This window comes from Armigeres subalbatus, chromosome 1 (assembly GCF_024139115.2).
Source record: "Armigeres subalbatus isolate Guangzhou_Male chromosome 1, GZ_Asu_2, whole genome shotgun sequence".
NCBI lineage: Eukaryota > Metazoa > Arthropoda > Insecta > Diptera > Culicidae > Armigeres > Armigeres subalbatus.
This window is the reverse complement of record NC_085139.1, coordinates 20,690,916-20,711,213: the sequence shown is the minus strand read 5'-3', so window position 1 is coordinate 20,711,213 and position 20,298 is coordinate 20,690,916. Positions and strand designations below refer to the sequence as shown.

The following is a 20,298-nucleotide window of genomic DNA, read 5'->3' as shown; positions in this document are numbered from 1 at the left end:
AAGAGTCGTCGCCGTAAAATCAATCCGTATTCTTTCATTATCGGATTCTCGAACAAATTGATGTTTCGGGAACAGTAGGTTGTTGGCCCAAGGTTCCCTATCCACCGGGATGGGGCTGCCATCTTAGGTATAGCTTCCGGTGAATAGCATTTCATACTCAGCCGCTGGATGCCAGAACAGATGCTGTTGGAGCCGCACCTCCTTGGTGAACAGACGCTCGGTCAGTCGGGTCAAATTTGTTTAAAGTCCCACCCAACACCAGGACTAGGCTAGTGCGCTTTGAGCGGCACACGGTCGCTTTGATAGGGCCTGCTTGGGGACACATGCAGCTTTTTATAGAAGTTCAACAGAGCCCACTGTCGAACCCCACCACATCCTAGGCAGACCCCACAGGACGCACCCTCTCACTCTAGCTGATGTCAGAAGGACAACAGTGCCCAGGCTGCACTACCAGCTAAGTACGCAACCCTTAGCTGGCGGTCAATTGTCATCGGAAGACCCGTGGAAGCGTGAGTATTGGAACTTGTGAGGACCAGAGGTATGTTAGGCGCCCCTTCCCGGATGTCAACTCACCATTTCGCAGCCCAAAGCCTAAAGGTAATAAATATTTTTTTAAATTTCTTAAATATTTTTTCTGTATGCAATTAATTTGTTACGCGTAACAATATCTCGAAAAACCCCGTAACAAATCGTATCAAAAATTAAACAACTTCCCAGCCCCTACTGCGTTACGTAATATTTTGAACAGACCCTAAACAATTAGGCATTTTATGAGACAGATCGAAACAGCTGTTTTTCTCGTGTTTATCTACTTTGACAATAAGTGAGAGCCCGTTTGTTTGGTAATTTCACGCTGAACATGCCGATGGGTCCCATCATCAATTTAACCTGATTCACTTTTCGTGTACCTAGTGGTTTAGAACAAAGTTTTTCATATGGTTCGTAAAACGAGTCGTTAAATTATTCATACCTTTGCATTCTAAGCATGAAATGCTGAAGAAAACACGAATGAAAAGTAGCCCCAAACACAATGTTAGCGGAACGGCAACGGAAACGGCAAATCTGACAGAAAATATATGGGCTAACTGTCAAATTTGCCGTTGCCGTCGCCGTTCCGCTGACATTGTGTTTGGGCCTTAAAACGTAACAAACATTATTTTGTGTGCGGACCCAACGGAATGTTCACGCTGAATCATACCAAAACAAAATATTAAACATAAATAATCGGGCCACCGCAAAACGTCTCATAAAATGCCCTACTATAAGGCAATCCATAAGACAGTTGCGAACAGCTGACGATTTTTGTTTACCTTGATTATTTGACAGATTCTGACCGGACTGACAGAACAATTCAAAGGAAATTGTTAAGCGCGGTTTACACCAGAAGTGAGTTCCGTTCAACTGCATACACACTTTGTTTTGATTTCGATTGTCAGTCCCATCGCTGAATGTCCTCATGGATAGCCTAATTTAAATTTTGCAAAATACCCGGGATATGTTCGCAAGCAATTCCCGGAAAATAATTCAATCGCCCAATACTTGGGGGCTGTCAAAACTTCAAAACAAGTCAGAAACAACAAAATTTGTTCTGAATTAGTGTAGTCCGGATTATTTGTTTACAATTTTCGTGTTAGCTTGCGTCGGAAAATCTATTGATTTTTTCAGGAATTTCCATTATTTAGCAACACAAAATGCTGTGCAGGTTTGTTGTACCTTCGTTAAATATCTTTCGATTTCAGAGAACGTAATACAAATGATTATCCCTTGCAGGCAGGTCCGTCCTGACACCAGCGGGGGCATTGAGCAGATCTACATTATCAAGTCGGAAAATGGCGAGCAAACGGGCAGTAAAAACGAAGGGGATATTCCGTCCGCGTTAGCGATGGAACCGGAAGATGTGGACGTTAAGGAGGAGCCTCCCAGTGACGATGAGCAGCAATTGCCGGATGGTGTTCCGGCGTCCGATGTACCCGATTTCAGTATGTTGGATGTGATTATCAAAGAAGATCCCGATGAACTGGATGGAAGTGGTAAAATTAAGTCGGAAGTTAAACCAAGCACGAGCAGGAAGCGAACCAAAACTGTGGCAAGACCGGTGAGAAAGTGTGTAAAGAAAGGTAAGGCAAAAAAGGAAGAAGGTGAGGTTGATTCGGATGGCAGCGATTACAAACCGGGAGGTTCCACTTCAGATGATTCTGAAAGTGAGGAAGATTCGGAGGAGACACATGTAAAAGCGAGGAAATCCAAACGAACCGACGATTCATCTGATAGTTCCGGTGTTGACGATCCATATGTTCCTTCAAAAAGGAACAACAAGAAAAGCGATGACGATTCTTCAGATAGCTCCGGGGTGTATGATCCGGAGCCGGTCAGCAAAAAACAGGACAAAAAGAAAAAGATCTACAATAAACGGAAGAAATATCCGGAGGATCCGCCTATACGACAGAATGTAATCAAGCGGTTTGCCTGCCACTACTGTCCAACGAAATTCGCCACAATGTACAATAAGGAACGGCACGAAAAGATGCATGAGGCAAGTATGCCACCCGAGAAGCGTATCCAAAGGAAGCAGAACTTCTGCTATGTTTGTAAGAGGGAGCATTTGACCAAGGACGAGCTTAACGATCACCTGTGCAATCATGCTGACATGCTTCCGTTCACGTGTCAACTGTGCAACGATCCAAACAGCATGAATTCAGTGCGAGTAATGAATAGACACATGCAGCTTCACGAGGAAATGGAAGGGGTGTTTATTCAGTGTCGATTCTGTGCTGCCCGATTCCACTCCCATGCCGGTTGTCGGGAGCACGAAAAAGGACACGTTAAGGATGAAGACTTGGAGGAGGCCAAAGCTCGGGCCGAGATCGAGAGCAAGCGGTTGAACGTCACGATCGTCATCAAGGACGGATTGAAGCGCTATCAGTGCGATTATTGCGTTAGAAATTATTCCTTGCTGGCGTCCCTCCGGAGGCACGTCAATGAACATACCATGGAGAAAACATTTGTTTGCAAAACGTGCGGAAAGGCGTTCGCCAAGTGTGCGGCTTTGACGATGCACGAGAAGAATCATTCGGATTTTGCCCCGTACAGATGCGAAACGTGCGACAAGTCTTTCAAGGACGTGGTGCGTTTAATTCAGCACAGGTGAGCGTATTTTATTTTGTAATGTAATGCCAGATGTTTTAAAATTATGAGTTAGGTGTCCAGTTTATGCAGACGCCTATGAAAGAGTAACGATGGTGTGATGGCAACGCGGGCCCTTCTTAGCCGTGCGGTATGACGCGCGGCTACAAAGCAAGACCACGCTGAGGGTGGCTGGGTTCGATTCCCGGTTTAGGCAATTTTCGGATTGGAAATTGTCTCGACTTCCCTGGGCATAAAAGTATCATCGTGCCTCATGATGTACGAATGCAAAAATGGTAACCTGGCTTAGAACCCTCGCAGTAATAACTGTGGAAGTGCCTAATGAACTAAGCTGCGAGGCCGCACTGTTCCCAGTGTGGGGATGTAATGCCAATAAGAAGAATTAAGCAAGACCATGTTGTGGGTAGCTGCGAGGCGGCAATGTGCCAGTAGGAGATGTAATACCAATTAAAAGTAACAGCAACAAGGATGCTTTTTACTATTTATTAGCTACTAGCTGATTTTGTACGGGATGGAAAAGTTGATTTTGCAATTCAAATGTTCAATGCTTAAGGTCACTCCTGAAAGAATCAAAGTTTCAAAGTGCTCGCGTTTTCGGGGGCACGCCACTCGATACGGAAGCAACGCACAACTGTCATTTTTATTTTTTCACGCATGCTGCAACGCAGCAAAGCTGAATCAACAAAAATGACAGTTGTCCGCCGCCTCCGTATCGAGTGGCGTGCCCCCGAAAACGCGAGCACTTTGAAACTTTGATTCTGTCAGGAGTGACCTTAAGTTGACCGAAGCTCCGCTATTACATAAATAGGTTAATGCAGGTTGCCAAGTTGACGCTCTCTGATTTTCAACAACTGTAGTCAATCATTTGACTTTTCAAAACTCAAGAGCGCGATCGGAAACACAAAGTTGAGCGGTAATTGAAGTTCCATTTTGAATGGTCAAACTCCTTATTTAGTCTAGAAAATCTCATAACATATCTACCTTAAACGGGGTGACTTGCAACACTTTTCAAGTTTCTCGCTCAATAATTCTGAATTAAAAGGATTTATTCATTCTACTAGTACATGATACTTTTAATGGGTCATAATATTAGTGATTAGACATATAATCAGATATACAACAATAATAAAAATATGAAAATAATATCGAAATGATGGGTTTTGCAAGCCACCCCTACTGCGGGGTGACTTGCAACACATCATCGAATTCAATCATAACATGTTTTAGAACAACTTAATCATAGTGATTTTTCATCCTGGCTCATTCTTCATCACTGTCAATGCAGGGGCCTTACTTGAGAGATCCCCCTCCCCTCATTCCGCCTTTTTTACGATTTCAACATATCGATTGATATTATATAAGTCATCGGTTTGAAAGTGCTCTATGTCGGCTTAAGAATGCTGTACACCACCAGTCATTCCCTGGATAGTTGTTTTTAAAACGGTTTTCCTTTCATTCCCCATTATCCAATTTACCACAATCATTATTTTGAAAAGGCATTTCCGCAGCAAGCAGCAAACCATCCACAAGTGTTGGATCTTCTTGGGGATTCAACACTGTTTGACCACCGTAAGTCTTAGTTTTACTGTTTTCTGTATTAAGATAATGTAAAATTGTTGTTGGGGACAAATCGTACCGCCAAGCGGCTTCCCAGATAAACAATTTGTTTTTTAACTTCTCCCGCTGCCTTCATCAAAGTTTTATTTGAAGAATTAGAAATCATGCGACTTCCTTCAGGTTTTTTGTAGTTTCGCGGCTAGTAAAGGAATTCTTTAACATAAAATCAATACTAGTTTGAAAAAAAAATGTTTAAAGACTGAATCAGCAGTTTTTGATAAATAAAACTATCGTGTATCAGCTGTTGCAAGTCACCCCACAGGGGGACAAATTTTAAAAAAGTTGATATTTCAAAAACAAACAATTTTATTATTTTATAGTTTTTGCGGAATTACATACCTTATTAGGTACTGTAACTGGAGAGGGGATCGATTTTGGTGAAATTATTTTCAATTTTCTTCACGAACTTACGATTTACGACGTTCGACTTTCAATTAACGAAAATGTTTCACAAAATAATACAAAAAAACAACAGTGAGTATTATTTTCATCTAAATACCAACTAGGCACAACAAATACAATGTAACCTAGGGATGTGTGACGACAAATTCGATGTTTGGGCATATTTCTATTGTAAAAAAAAAACAAAAACTTGTGGCAAACTCAAGTGTTGCAAGTCACCCCGTTTGACGGTAGATTATTTTTTCCTTCGAGATTTTGATCAAATAAAAACTGCTTCCTCCATTTCAGACATGTTCATACCGGTACAAAACCCTGCGTTTGTCACTGCGGATTGTCGTTCATCAAGAAAAGCGGCCTGAACAAACATCAACGAAAGTGCGCTATACCGAAAGATCTGGGAGCGTGTACGTGCCGCTTCTGCCAAGGATCGTACCCGTCCTACCTGGAGTTGATGAAGCACGTACAGGAGACACACTCGGCGGATATGGAGGAAGCGATCATGTGTCAGCATTGTCCGAAAATGTTCAAAGATGCCGCTCAGCTGGTAGACCACGAGATCCGCCATCAGCTGCCGACTGCCATCAAGTGTACGCAGTGCAGTCGCATATTCAACAACGCCTACAACTTGGAGCAGCACATGCAGGTACGGTTTAGAAATATTAGGCATCAATAGAACATATTTCTATGGAATGCATTAATCTGATAAGTGTTATCAAGCTTCCGTATTTAGTTGTGCTCTTAAAAAATATCTTATTTCAGACTCACGTCGAATCATTCGTGTGCGACGTTTGCGGGAAAACATTTCCTCATAATGTCAACCTGCGCATCCACAGAAGGCTTCACAGCGATAGGCGACCGCACGCGTGTGATCTGTGTCCGGCGGCGTACGTATGCCTGGCCACGATGAGAAAGCACCGATTGTCGCATTTCAATCCCAGAAGTAAAAATCACATCCCGACACTTGTAAAAGAAACAGAGAATGACGATGCGGACGAAGAGGATGATGAATCGATTGGACTCAACGAGGAAGACCAAGACGATGAATCGATTGGGTTGGATGGAATCGAAGTCGATGATGACGAGGACGACGAGGATGGAGGCAAAGATGCGGAGGCACCATCCCAGCCGGTGGTGGAAATAGATGAAGCTATGTAAAGAATGCTGCTATATAAAGCAGGGCTGTCTGTATTGAAGTACTCATTGGTGAACATTAAGGGCAAAACGACGTTTGAGTTTAGTGATTGTCGCGTTTTCAAAGTTTACAAAAGAAATTGTATAAATATGTGCACTTATTTTAAATTGGAATATAATATCTTGATCTTGAAATTTTGAGACATGCGCTGTATTCAACAGGTTTGTTTCAACTGATGTAATGGACTGATGATTGTTTCTGGTATTCCCATCGGCTGACCAACATACTTTGTATAAAGTGTAAAATCGATTCAACAAAATTTTAGATTGAAATCATAAAAATAATCCATAAAAAGCAAATGATTTCTAACTTACATTACTTTGTATATCCTATTAGAATGAATAAGGGAAGCCATCTATGAATATAAACATATGGCTTTCTATTAAAAATTTTAAACCAAAAACTAAAGAACACTTCTTGCTGGTTCGATTGGAATCGCTGATTAGACACCGACACCATAATTCACTGTGGCTTTAATATCCACTCTAATCGCTATGTGATGAATGCTGTGAAACACAAAAGCAATGTCCGATACTGCTGATTTTGACGAATGAAGGCAAGCGATAAAGGCAGCATTTGTATCTTGTGTTCATCCAATCAAATACATTCCACATAAAGTTTCGAAATGGCTATAGGACTACCCGATTTAGTAAATTAGCTTTCATTGAAATTTATTTGTATTCCATAAATGTGTATCAATGAGTATCTCAATACTCCCAGTTCTGTGTGTACTAATCAATTTTAATATATTTAATCGCAATTGATATACCATACTTATATAAAAATAGTACTATATACTAAATACGGAATATATGATTTTTTTTCTGCGTGCTTTTCGTTTTGATTGACTTCCGAACTTCTTTGAGTGTGCGATCTAAGGAAATAACTAAATGCTGAGCAAATCATTTGTTTAAGGATAAGTGCCTGAAAAATGGGTGACATTTTTCACGATTTCTTTCTATAAATACGCGAAAGGCAAAAATGGCATTTTGGCCATAACTTCCAGGCCCATAGTCCGATATGGCCAATTTTCTATAGAAATCAATGAGACAGAATTCTTTGTCGAATAAATCGATTAAGGATAACTGCCTGATAAAACGAGCGGGAATCGGTTATGCGCGATACTTACGATTAACGTCAAAAACGCGTTCAATAGTGCCACCTGGGAGACCATCGCCGCAGCGCTGCACGTAATACGGATCCCCGACTTCGTGTAAGATCCTTAGGAGCTACCTCCAGAACTGGATTCTGGTTTACGACACGAATTCGGGGCAAAAGTCGATTAGGGTTTTGGCGGGCGTTCCACAAGGGTCCATACTAGGCCCAACGTTATGGAATGTGATGTACAACGGGGTGCTGACGCTGAAGTTGCCCAAATGTGTAAAGAAACACGGGGGAGACAGTCTCCAGGGGATGAGCTCCCTGGGGGACGCTCCAAAACGCGGAAGGTTACTACCCCGAACAAGGGTAGTGGGGCTGGGAAGCTGAACCCCGGCCAGGTACCTCCAAAACCGGGGAAGGAAGGACCTGGAAAGGTCTCTACAAGGGCCGTCAAGGGCCGAAAATAAGACCCAGGTAAATGAGGGTAGCAAGAAGTTTAGGGTAGGCGCCAATCGCTCCAGGGGCAATGCCCTAGTCATAAAGACGGACGAGGCCAAGTACTCGGACGTCTTGAAGGCGATGAGGAGTGACGTCAAGATCGGTGAACTCGGCGCCGACGTACGTCGAATAAGACGTATCCGGACGGGCGAGATGATCCCCGAGCTGAAGAGGGGCGCCTCGCAAAAGGGCGCCGCCTACAAGAAGTTGGCGGAGGAAGTCCTAGGCGAGACGGTCAAGGTGAGGGTACTCACGACGGAGGCGAATCTAAGGGTTAAAGACCTGAACGAGATCACCGAAGTCGAAGAGCTCGTCACGGCACTGAGGCGACAGTGTAAAGTGGAGACGCCCACCGCAGCCGTTCGTCTAAGGAAAGGTCCGGCAGAGGCGCAGGTAGCATTGGTTCGGCTATCTTCAACGGACGCATCCAAGGTAGTCAAGTTAGGGAGCGTCAAGGTGGGATGGTTGGTGTGCCCTGTGTGCATATACGAGCTACTCGAAGTTTGCTTCAAGTGCCTGGAACCGGAACACAAGCAATGGGACTGCAAAGGCTTTGACAGAAGCAAGCTCTGCCGACGCTGCGGATTGGAGGGACATAAGGCACAATGCTGCACGAACCCTCCCAATTGTTTGATTTGTTCCAGCAAAGCTGCGAACTTCAAGCACCCCATGGGGGATTCGAAGTGCCCGGCGTTTAAGCGTGCTGCAATATCACGGTGCAGGTAACGCAGCTAAACCTGAACCATTGTGATGCAGCCCAGCAACTGATGTATCAGATTGTTGCTGAATGGGGGACGGATATCGCTATCATGGGCGGATCATTACCGGGTACCCGCCAGGAACGGTAATTGGGTCACCGATGGGTCTAAAATAGCGGCGATATCGACACACGAGCGCTTCGTCATTGCCAAAGTCCATACGGGGTCTTCTTCTGCAGCTGCTATATGCGCCTCCTCGATGGTTGATCGAGCAGTTCGGTTGTATGCTGTATTGTTTGAAGGCTAACTTGATGGGGCGTAGGCCGGTGGTGATAGCGGGGGCCTTCAACGCTTGGGCCGTGGAATGGGGAAGCCGTTCCACGAATCAACGGGGGAAGATCCTGTTGGAATCACTGGCCATGTTGGATGTGGAATTGGGCAATGTCGGAACCAAAAGTACCTACAGCTGGAACGGGGCCGAGTCGATTATCGTCGTTACGTTCTGGAGCCCTGGCCAAACGAGTAGTTCGAACTGGAGGTAGATGATGGTGGTTCGTGTCGTATTCCAGCCGAAAACGGCTGAATGGAATCCGCCGTTGAAGAGCGGTGCGACTGTTCGTTTTAAAATTCGACAACAAACTGACGGTGCAATCTTCGTCGTTGCTACTCAACCCGATGGCGCTACCAACACCATCTCACACTGCACAATCATGCACTCAATCATGCACAGATTCTTTCTCTATCGTGATTAGTGCATATGCAAAATTGGGAGTTCGAATCAAGTCTAATGTAAAACTTGTAACATTGTACGGTAAATTGGGGCACGCGAAATATGTGATTTCACGATTGGTATATTTGATTGCTTATGTTTAATGTACTATTCGCAATAGCAGAATCAATTCATAGTCTAGAATCACTTATACAAACTAAAATCATTAGCCGCTTACTCTACTCTAAAACCATTTCTGGTGATTCCATCCAATGTATACGCAAGTCTACGTAAACCAGATTTGACTAGAAGATGTTTCTGTGAGTATTTTGTACGGGTAAATTATTTGTACGAGAAAGAAAAAATAGAAATACAGTATTACCCGATTTTACCACCTATTTTATTACGTTTTCGACCCAATTTTGTCACCCCAAGAAAATTTTAAAACTTCAGTCGTTGCTTTTATTGCAATGGATTATGCATACATATAACAAACAATAAGGGGCAAACTCGTATTTTCTGAGACTTTGAGGTTTCATGCGGGGTCGGAGGCTTCTTATGTACTATCTACAATCTATGCAATCCGATAAAATTGGTCCGCCACTAATAACGCTATTACCCAGCTAGTGGTATCCTTGGTATTGTGTGAAACGGTATTCAATACCGAATAAAGATGTTTATTATTCCTTCATGAAAAAAGCTTCATTTTCTGAAATATAGATTTAAAATTATAACCAGACTTGAATCAACTCAAATTAAATGACAGTGAACCAAAAATTGTAAACATTTGCAAAATATTGACATTTCGCTAAACAAGCCTCGATTCAAGGCTACTTCGATGTTACTGTAGGAATCTGCACAAAGCATATGTCATGTATGAATCACCCCTTATATGTTTTATGGCTAGCGTAAAAAGCTGGATAGTATAATATCCCGCAGAACAATCTTCAAATAAAATTTACCATTGGAATTGCTTTGAGCATTATTCCATGAACGGTGTTTGGCATTGAAGTCACTAATTTGGATTTGTTGCGAGTTAGAATTTGAAGATTTTACCCATTGCACTGAAAAGGCAAGTAGGCAGCAATAAAAGAGAATTGTCCAAAATTTGTTTCAACAGAAACTCCCAAGGTTTCGAAAACTTTGATTTCAAACGAAAATATAATTTATGTTTGATACGTCTATTAATGAAAATGGCGACCCCACTGTCGTATTCCAGCCGAAAACGGCTGAATGGAATCCGCCGTTAAAGAGCGGTGCGACTGTTCGTTTTAAAATTCGACAACAAACTGACGGTGCAATCTTCGTCGTTGCTACTCAACCCGATGGCGCTACCAACACCATCTCACACTGCACAATCATGCACTCAATCATGCACAGATTCTTTCTCTATCGTGATTAGTGCATATGCAAAATTGGGAGTTCGAATCAAGTCTAATGTAAAACTTGTAACATTGTACGGTAAATTGGGGCACGCGAAATATGTGATTTCACGATTGGTATATTTGATTGCTTATGTTAAATGTACTATTCGCAATAGCAGAATCAATCCATAGTCTAGAATCACTTATACAAACTAAAATCATTAGCCGCTTACTCTGAATACTACAGTTCGCTACACGGACAGAAAACTGTTAACATTGAACCAAAAAATATGATTGTTGTTTTCAAATCATCAAATTTTATTGAAAATACTATGAAGTTTATTGTATCAACAAGATTTGTTGAGATAATATCAAATAGAAAATATTGTTATTTCAACAATACTTCAGAAATGAGCTTTTCGAAAAAGCTCTAATGATTTCAACGTTTACATTTGAAAAGAACCTCAGTGTAGCGTCATTATGATCCATGACAAATTCCTTGGAAATTACAAAAGTCTTTCAAAAAATGCAACATTGTCACGTTTCACTCAGTGAATGCGGTTTAATAGCTATAATACAATTCAGACATCAAACCGTTCTATGTACACTGGTGTACTGTTTTGGCTCAAATCCCGAACATGACTCATATTTCGAACAGTGGCGTTTTAGCGTCCTAAAACTTAAATTTTCATCGGTTTTCCGTACTGCGGATCAAGATTACAAACGAATTTGAGTTCCTGTCGAGAGAATTAAACGAATAAAGCCAAAATAACCATTTGAAAGCAAGTGTTCGGAATATAAGTCTTGTTCGGAATTTGAGTCAAAACGATATGTGGTAGTAGTTGATTGCATTGGAAATACGAAAATACTGAATCGTAATTTTATTTGTGCGATTGATAGCCACACTGAAAGCCGATTGCTATGATTGGTAGTTCAAAATTTATTCAAATAATTCATGCTATTGTTTAGTATTTTTGTTTATTATTCTACTACAATCTGCTACTACCACATTGTACTATGGTTATGCAGCAGGTGTTATTGAGTGTGACATCATTTTTACTTTAAAGCCACAAAATGGGGCAGTTAGTTATATAATAAACATCTAATATAATTCTAGGAATAAAATAGGAGTATTCCCAAGAGTATTCCTTGACTATAAAATTGTCGCCATGAAACACATTTACTAACTTCGTCTGTATGTATGATGAGCCTGCGCCTGATAAAAGATATCGAGATCTAACCGAAATTAAATGATTTAGCTTGATATTGGCTCGTTTTGTAGCCGTCTATTTTATCATTTATAATTTATAAAAAGTCTGATGATGGAACATATTTGATAAATAAAAAAATAATTAGGCAATTTCGAATGATCGGTTTGCTTTTCATGCATACAATAGTGGAATATTGTAAGTCCAAGACAAAGTTTTTTCTCCGGTGATATGAGAGAAATGCCCCAGTGATTACATTATAGTGATTATCTATAGGATCTGTGCTATTCATATTAAGGTATACCTTAAGGCTTTTTGAAATGTTCGGCTTGGGCTTGGCTTTAGAGTCAACAATCGCGGAACTTAAGAAATCATGGGTTTCGAAAAGAAAGGATTTACCACCGATTGCTGGCATAATATTTTACTTTCGTCAAGGTATTTATGATATTTAAAACTATTGCCATGAATTGAAAATATTGTTCTAATCTGCTTTTGGCTTTTGATTACCACAGGACATAAAACACGCAAAAACTCGGACAAGTGGAGAAACATAATTTAACAAATAAAAAAAAACAACATACGTAATACGTTCTCCATACGGAGTTCTGATGGAGAAGCACTGAATTGGACATATATACGACGTTCAACATTGCCTATAGGTACATTTCCAAATTGGTAAGTAAATTTAGTTTCTTTTCAAGTTTTTCAAAACAAATATTTTGTTTCAGATCAGCAGTTGGTTCCCCTCTACCATGGAACGCAGGCGGATGTCCAGAATTGAAATGTGCGCTGTATCGCTGTATTCCCAAAATGTCTATTTAAAATCTATGGCTCAATTACAAAGAAATACAAATAAAAATATTTATTCAAATTTAATGAAATATTTCAATAAATAAACAAAGAAAAGTCAATCAATAAAATTGATATTTGAATTAAACATATATTTCTTATTGAAACAACAATACTATTATAGATGATCGAAGCTTTCAAAAAAGCTTCATGAAGCGCAAGCTTTCTAAGCTTCTATAAAAACAATAATATTGGATTGTTGAAACAATAATAATTCTTATTACCGCCAAAACAATGCGAAATTCTTTCTGAATTTATGTGAACAATTGTTGTTTTTAAAATAGTTTTTTTCTGCGTGTACAGTATCGACTATACGACCAGCATTCAGCGTACGGAAGAAGGGGCGAGGCCTAGCCCTCGTATGTGGAAGACATCGTACTTCGACGACGAGGTGTTTAATGGAAAATCGAATGGAAAAGGCATAGCTTGGTCCTATTGCCAAAGGCGGGAAAACCACCGAGGGATCCGTCGGCATATAGACCAATACACCGGCTTGATACGGCGGGGAAGGTGCTCGATAAGATCATCCTCAACAGGTTGTTGATACGCACGGAGGGTGCGGATGGTCTATCGAGTAACCAGTTTGGCTTCCGAAAGGGTAAGTCGACCATAGACGCTATCTTGTTGGTTACCAAATCAGCGGAGATAGCTATCCAACGTAAGAGGAGTGGAGTTCGCTATTGTGCAGTAGTATCTCTCGACGTGAGGAATGCATTGAATAGTGCCAGTTGAGCAGCTATTGCAGATCGTCTTGGAATTCCCGAGTACCTGTACAAGATTCTAGGAAGCTACTTCCAGAATCGAGTACTGGTATACGACACGGATGCGGGGTGGAAGTGCGTTGGCATAACCTCAGAGGTTCCGCAAGGTACCATACTGGGTCCGGTGTTATGGAACGTCATGTACGACGGTGTCTTGAGGTTGAAGTTCCCGGTGGGCGTGGTAATCGTCGGCTTCGCTGACGATATTACCCTGGAGGTTTACGGCGAATCGATCGAAGAAGTGGAGTTGACTGCAGCCAACTCGATTGCAATTGTGGACGAGTGGATGAGTTCCAGGAAGTTAGAACTGGCTAACCACAAGATTGAGGTGGTTGTTGCTAAAAATCTAAAGACGGAGCAACAAGCGGTGATAAGGGCGGTGATGGGGGTTATGATCGACGATAAGCTCTCCTTAGGTAGCCACCTCAAGAGTACGCACCTACACGCAAAAAAAATTTTGCGGTCGAAACTACCATTCGGAGGGTTAATTTAAGAATACGCACCGACGATTTTCAGCAGACAACAAACCCGTTTGATTTTACCATGCGCGCATTGAAAATCAACTGTGGTCCTGGTGGAATGTTGTTGCATGAACTGAATCAGTGGTGAATTTGTCCGAATGCGTGGTTAATTTAACTGAAAATTTGTGGTTGTTTTAAAAACATGGCGTAGTCTACAAAATAGTAACCGTTACCATGGATTTTTTTCTGCGTAGTTTTCAATCGATCATGTGGCTCTTATGAAGCAAGCTTCTGCATATCAAATCGATGTCGATGATTCATATACTCTTCGTATATGTTACCCAAGGAAAAAATTATTGAAATTATTGATATTCGTTTTAGTAGCACCCTTATTGCAAGACAAGTGAAAAACGCACTCTTACCCCATCGGTGGGGTAAGAGTGCGCATTGGGTGGTGTAAGAGTACGCATTTATCCAATCATGTGCTTTAAGAATATATTAACAGAGTCGAGCCAGCCTTGGGCTGAAAGTCTCCTTAATAAAGACTAACTCTTAAACTATAGAGGTAAAAATATATAAGATCTCGCTTGGCTTAAACAAAGGAATTTTCTCTAAAGAAAGTCCACCATTTGGCTATTTTATCACCCCTCCCCCTATCTTACACTTTTTGTATGAATCCTCTAAAAATTATATGGGCGTTTGGTACGGGAGGTCCACGCTTTCTTCCTTTCCCCTCGATTCCAAGCTATTGAGTGACTTCAGGTATTTCTTAAGCCACTCAATATCTAGGAGTCATGGTCATGGAGTCTAGGAGATGACTACGTCAGTTCAGCGGATGATGGAAGCCAACCAGCCCCCACCTTGAGGGAAGTTAAGGATCCCATTCAACAGCTAAAGACCAATAAAGCAGCTGGTAAGGATGGTATCGGAGCTGAGCTCATCAAGATGGGCCCGGAAAAGCTGGCCACTTGCCTGCACAAACTGATAGTCAGAATCTGGGAAACCGAACAGCTACCGGAGGAGTGGAAGGAAGGGGTTATATGCCTCATCTACAAGAAAGGCGACAAACTGGAGCGTGAGAACTTTCGAGCGATCACCATCCTTAATGCCGCCTACAAAGTGATATCCCAGATCATTTTCCGTCGTCTGTCACCATTAGTGAACGAGTTCGTGGGAAGTTATCAAGCCGGCTTCGTTAACGGCCGCTCGACAACGGACCAGATCTTTACTGTACGGCAAATCCTTCAAAAATGCCGTGAATACCAGGTCCCAACGCATCATCTGTTCGTTGATTTCAAGGCGGCGTACGACAGTATAGACCGCGTAGAGCTATGGAAAATTATGGACGAGAACAACTTACCAGACTGATCAAAGCAACGGTGGATGGTGTGCAAAACTGTGTGAAGATTTCGGGCGAACACTCCAGTTCGTTCGAATCGCGCCGGGGACTTTCGTGCCTGTTGTTCAACATTGCGCTAGAAGGTGTCATGCGGAGAGCCGGGTGTAACAGCCGGGGTACGATTTTCAACAGATCCAGTCAATTTATTTGCTTCGCGGATGACATGGACATTGTCGGCCGAACATTTGCAAAGGTGGCAGAACTGTACACCCGCCTAAAACGTGAAGCAACAAAAGTTGGACTGGTGGTGAATGCGTCAAAGACAAAGTACATGCTTGTGGGCGGAACCGAGCGCGACAGGGCCCGCCTGGGAAGCAGTGTTACGATAGACGGGGATCCCTTCGAGGTGGTCGAGGAATTCGTCTACCTCGGATCCTTGCTAACGGCTGACAACAACGTTAGTCGTGAAATACGAAGGCGCATCATCTGTGGAAGTCGGGCCTACTACGGGCTCCAGAAGAAACTGCGGTCGAAAAGATTCGCCACCGCACCAAATGTGTCATGTACAAGACGTTAATAAGACCGGTTGTCCTCTACGGACATGAAACATGGACAATGCTCGAGGAGGACTTGCAAGCACTCGGAGTATTCGAGAGACGGGTGCTTAGGACCATCTTTGGCGGTGTGCAAGAAGACGGTGTGTGGCGGCGAAGAATGAACCATGAGCTCGCCCAACTCTACGGCGAACCCAGTATCCAGAAGGTAGCTAAAGCCGGAAGGGTACGATGGGCAGGACATGTTGCAAGAATGTCGGACAGCAACCCTGCAAAGATGGTGTTCGCTTCCGATCCGGCAGGTACGAGACGGCGTGGAGCGCAGCGAGCGAGATGGGCAGACCAGGTGCAGAACGACTTGGCGAGCGTGGGGCGTATCCGAGGATGGAGAGATGCGGCCTCGAACCGTGCATTGTGGCGTCAAATTGTTGATTCAGTGTTATCTGTTTAGATGTTAACTAAATAAATGAAATGAAATGAATCTAGGAGTCATTTTTGCGGTACATACTGCGTAGTTGGCCTGACCATATGAAAAGAAAAATGACGGAATTCAAAAACCGTCATTTTCCAGGATGCTTTCAAGTATTGGCTACACAAGTATGAGATTAGATTAGATTAGATTAGAATCCTGTAAAAATTATATGGATCGTCATACATCTCCCCTCCCAGCTAAGCGTTGCGTAATTTATGGATGTTTCTTTTGATTAAATGAAATTATCATTTAAATGAAATTGTGTTTTCGTACTATGTTTAGGTGTACAACAAGTCCAAATACAATTTCATTATTTCGCTTCAGTGCTTTGTTCGCTAAGTCCTTTCTAACACCAAATCACTTCAACTTATCCTTAAAATTTGTGATAATTATCGATTTCTGTCTTTTTTTCTTAGTTGTGGATCTTTACGCTTTGGAAGTAGTCTTATTTCGGCCGGAGATACGGTTTTGACATCAGAACTTGGAGATTCTCATGCGTACTCTTGCCCCACCCGTTGCTGCGTACTTTTACCCCACAATCCCAAAATTTATTCAAGTACCGTGCACGCACCCAACTTTGCGCAGCTCCTAACTTTGCGCATTTTGCGGTTATTTTTGTAATATAATGCGTTTAAATTGAATTTCGAAATATAATTATTACTTGTCAGCACAATATACATGTTATCATAACAGTGTATGCATTTTTTCGCTGTTAAATGACATATTTTTCATTTTAATAGTCGAAACTTGTACTGAAAACAGTGAAAATGACCAAAATGGCGTGTTCTTAGCACAAATGACAAGTGACGGTTTACCCGAAAAACTGTATTTTTGTAAATTTTTACATTCGCTGACAACTGATTACACATGGACCCAATAATTATAATATTGTAGAAGCCATCTCATGAGAATTTGGTTAGTTATTTACATTTTTCTTTAAAATATATGATGCGCAATGTTAGGAACAATTTTTCAATACAGTGTACCTAATTTTGCGCACAACTCGTATTTCTTCGATATTTTCAACATTTATGATATACTTCGTCGGAATAGGGTTTACGCAAAAAAGTACTTTTGTTAGCTGTGGCCAATGTACATAAATGAGGCTGTACATACACCAACAGACGTGAAAACATACTAAGTATGTTGAATCATAAGAAAATAATGTCGGGCATCCTTATATTCTCAAATATGCTCAAATATGCCTACAAATGGAATGAACATAAATTGTAATAGTAGTATTAGCTGAAAAAATAAAATTTGGATGAAAAATTGTATGATAGACGCTTGCTTCGTGTTAGAAATTTTCCAAGTTATGTGCGCAAAGTTAGGCATATAATAAGGGGTCTGCTTTGAAGTTTAATTTACTATTTATTTTAAATTTGTGTACCAAATTTAGTTCTCAAACAATAATATAATAATAATACTACAGCATGGAAACTATTTCAGGCAGATAGCTACTTTCTGTAAGTTGTACGAGTTGATTCAATTTTGTATTTCCTTAACTGCGCAAAGTATGGTGCGTGCACGGTAATGGTTTTCACTTCTTGGAAAACCAACCGATTTGGTGTTCTGTACCATAAAGTAGGTTATCGAAATAATATAATGTTCACCTGATTGAAGGTATATATGGGACCCTCCTTAGCCGTGCGGTAAGACGCGCGGCTACAAAGCAAGACCATGCTGAGGGTGGCTGGGTTCGATTCCCGGTGCCGGTCTAGGCAATTTTCGGATTGGAAATTGTCTCGACTTCCCTGGGCATAAAAGTATCATCGTGTTAGCCTCATGATATACGAATGCAAAAATGGTAACCTGGCTTAGAAACCTCGCAGTTAATAACTGTGGAAGTGCTTAGCGAACACTAAGCTGCGAGGCGGCTCTATCCCAGTGTGGGGATGTAATGCTTATAAGAAGAAGAAGAAGATGGTAAAACTAGTTGCGGAAACACAATTATTTCTAGCAAAATGACCAAAAAATTATCTAAGTCCATATCACCCTTGTTGTTTATTGAAATCGTTCACAATTACACATGATATTGTTTATTTAATGTCAATCAACAGGCTTGATAATAGTTGGCCAGAATACCTCTCAAACTGATGCAGTGCTGCTAGTTTATCTTTTTTTATTACTTCAAAAAATCGAAAACGCACTCTTACCCCACGCGCACTCTTGCCCCACTCTACTCTATGCCAGCAAGCGCAAGCTTCTGGCTAGTGTCGCTCTGTCCATTTGAACTGCTACAGAATGAAGTTAGAAAGTACGCATAGGCTCATGTGCCGAGTTGCGATCGCGAACCGTACCGTGTCGCACGATGCACTTTGCGTCATCACCGGTATGATGCCTATTGACATCGTCATCGGTGAAGACATAGAGTGCTTCGGAATGTGCGGCACGAGAGGCATCCGTTGGCTGTAAGGTTGGCCTCAATGGTCAAATGGCAACGTGCGTGGGACAGTTCCGCTAAGGGTAGCTGGACACATAGGTTGATACCGGAGATAGGTACGTGGGTCAAGCAAGAGGCGCTATAGGGAAATCACTTTTCACCTGACTCAGGTTCTTACAGGCCATGGTTGCTTCAGACAGTATCTACACCGGTTTGGACACTCGGCCTCGCCCCTTGATAATCTACATAAACAACAAAGCGTTTAACGGGGCCTCATTCCTAATTTGAAGTTGGGAATGGTACTTGAGACATAATTAAGGCTCAAATTACCGTCACCCAGTCATTGACGAGAAAGACAGCCACATGCTCGTACCACCCCCAGTAGTAAAACCACCCACCGATGAGAAAAAGCAGTCTCCAGCTGAATGGGGGAAGTATTTTTGTTTTAAAACTACATCATCCAATAGCGAAGACACAACTATATCAGGTGTTGCAATTGCAAAAGGCAGTATTTTTTGAAAACTAAAGCGAAATACAACAAAATGAAGCATCCATCGGATATAGTTGTGTCTTCGCTATTGGATGATGTACAAAAATACTTCCCCCATCCAGCTGGAGACAACTTTTTCTCCTTGGTGGTCGGTTTTACTACTGGCGGTGGTACGAGCCAGTGGCGTAGCCAGGTCTGGGGGGGGGGGGGGGTTTTGTGAACATTTTTTGTTCTTTAATTTTCTTCTAAAAATTTCGTCTCTTGTCAATCCCCCCTGGGGGCTATGCCACTGGTACGAGCACGTGGCTGTCTTTCTCGTCAATAACTGGATAAACTGGATAACAAATTGTAAGAACTAATTGTGCTCGTGCCATAATGCTTGGAATTTGAATGTAAAACTATTGATCGAATGTACCCGTTTTCCCGTTTCGGCCCGGGTTACGATTTCAAATTGTAAAATCCACCGTTCTCTTGTTTTTCGACCGATTTGCATGAAATTTGGAGGGGAGATGCATAAAACCCTATATTTTTGTGTAGATGTATTGATTTGGTGATTGGGTCCTTGGGTACGGTTTTATCGAGGGGGTCCCCTGGGTCAAATGGGGTCAAAAATAGGTCAACTTCCTTTTAATCGTAGATAACTAGTAGTAAATGCTCTTAATAATGATGCAATCGCTTTTATTCATCATTTTGCAATAGTAGGAATGGAAACTGCACGTTTGGACCTCCAAAATACGGTTACAGATGCTCCGGGAACCTGGTTCCCCCAGGGAAGTGGTCACTTTTTGAGTTGTTCAGAAACCCAGCTTGCGACACATCAAACTTCATGATTTTGGAACACAAATATAATATAAGACATTTGCAGAGCTTCTGGGCACATTGGCCACTTCCGGAGGTTCCCTGGGAACCTGATGCCCCGAGGGAAGTGGTCAATTTTTGATGGATTCTGAAACCCAGCTTGCGACACATCGAACTTCATGATTTTGCAACGCAAATACAATAGGAGGCAATTGCAGAGCATCTGTGCTTATTAGCCACTTCCGGAGATTCCCTGGG

General features: G+C 41.9%; 1 protein-coding gene and 1 long non-coding RNA gene across 2 annotated transcripts; both read left to right on the top strand.

Moving 5' to 3' along the window:
* The first annotated feature begins 1,544 nt into the window (after nucleotides 1-1,544).
* LOC134222532 (endothelial zinc finger protein induced by tumor necrosis factor alpha-like) lies at nucleotides 1,545-7,182 on the top strand. Its single transcript, XM_062701697.1, has 4 exons — nucleotides 1,545-1,702; nucleotides 1,771-3,144; nucleotides 5,452-5,806; nucleotides 5,923-7,182. The coding sequence occupies exons 1-4, from the start codon at nucleotides 1,692-1,694 to the stop codon at nucleotides 6,316-6,318; spliced, it is 2,136 nt and encodes a 711-aa protein (XP_062557681.1). The 5' UTR covers nucleotides 1,545-1,691; the 3' UTR covers nucleotides 6,319-7,182.
* Nucleotides 7,183-12,267: 5,085 nt separating this feature from the next.
* LOC134208170 (uncharacterized) lies at nucleotides 12,268-12,784 on the top strand. The gene is made up of 3 exons (XR_009978527.1): nucleotides 12,268-12,368; nucleotides 12,446-12,592; nucleotides 12,662-12,784. It is a non-coding gene; the product is annotated as an uncharacterized LOC134208170 (long non-coding RNA).
* The last annotated feature ends 7,514 nt before the right edge of the window (nucleotides 12,785-20,298 follow it).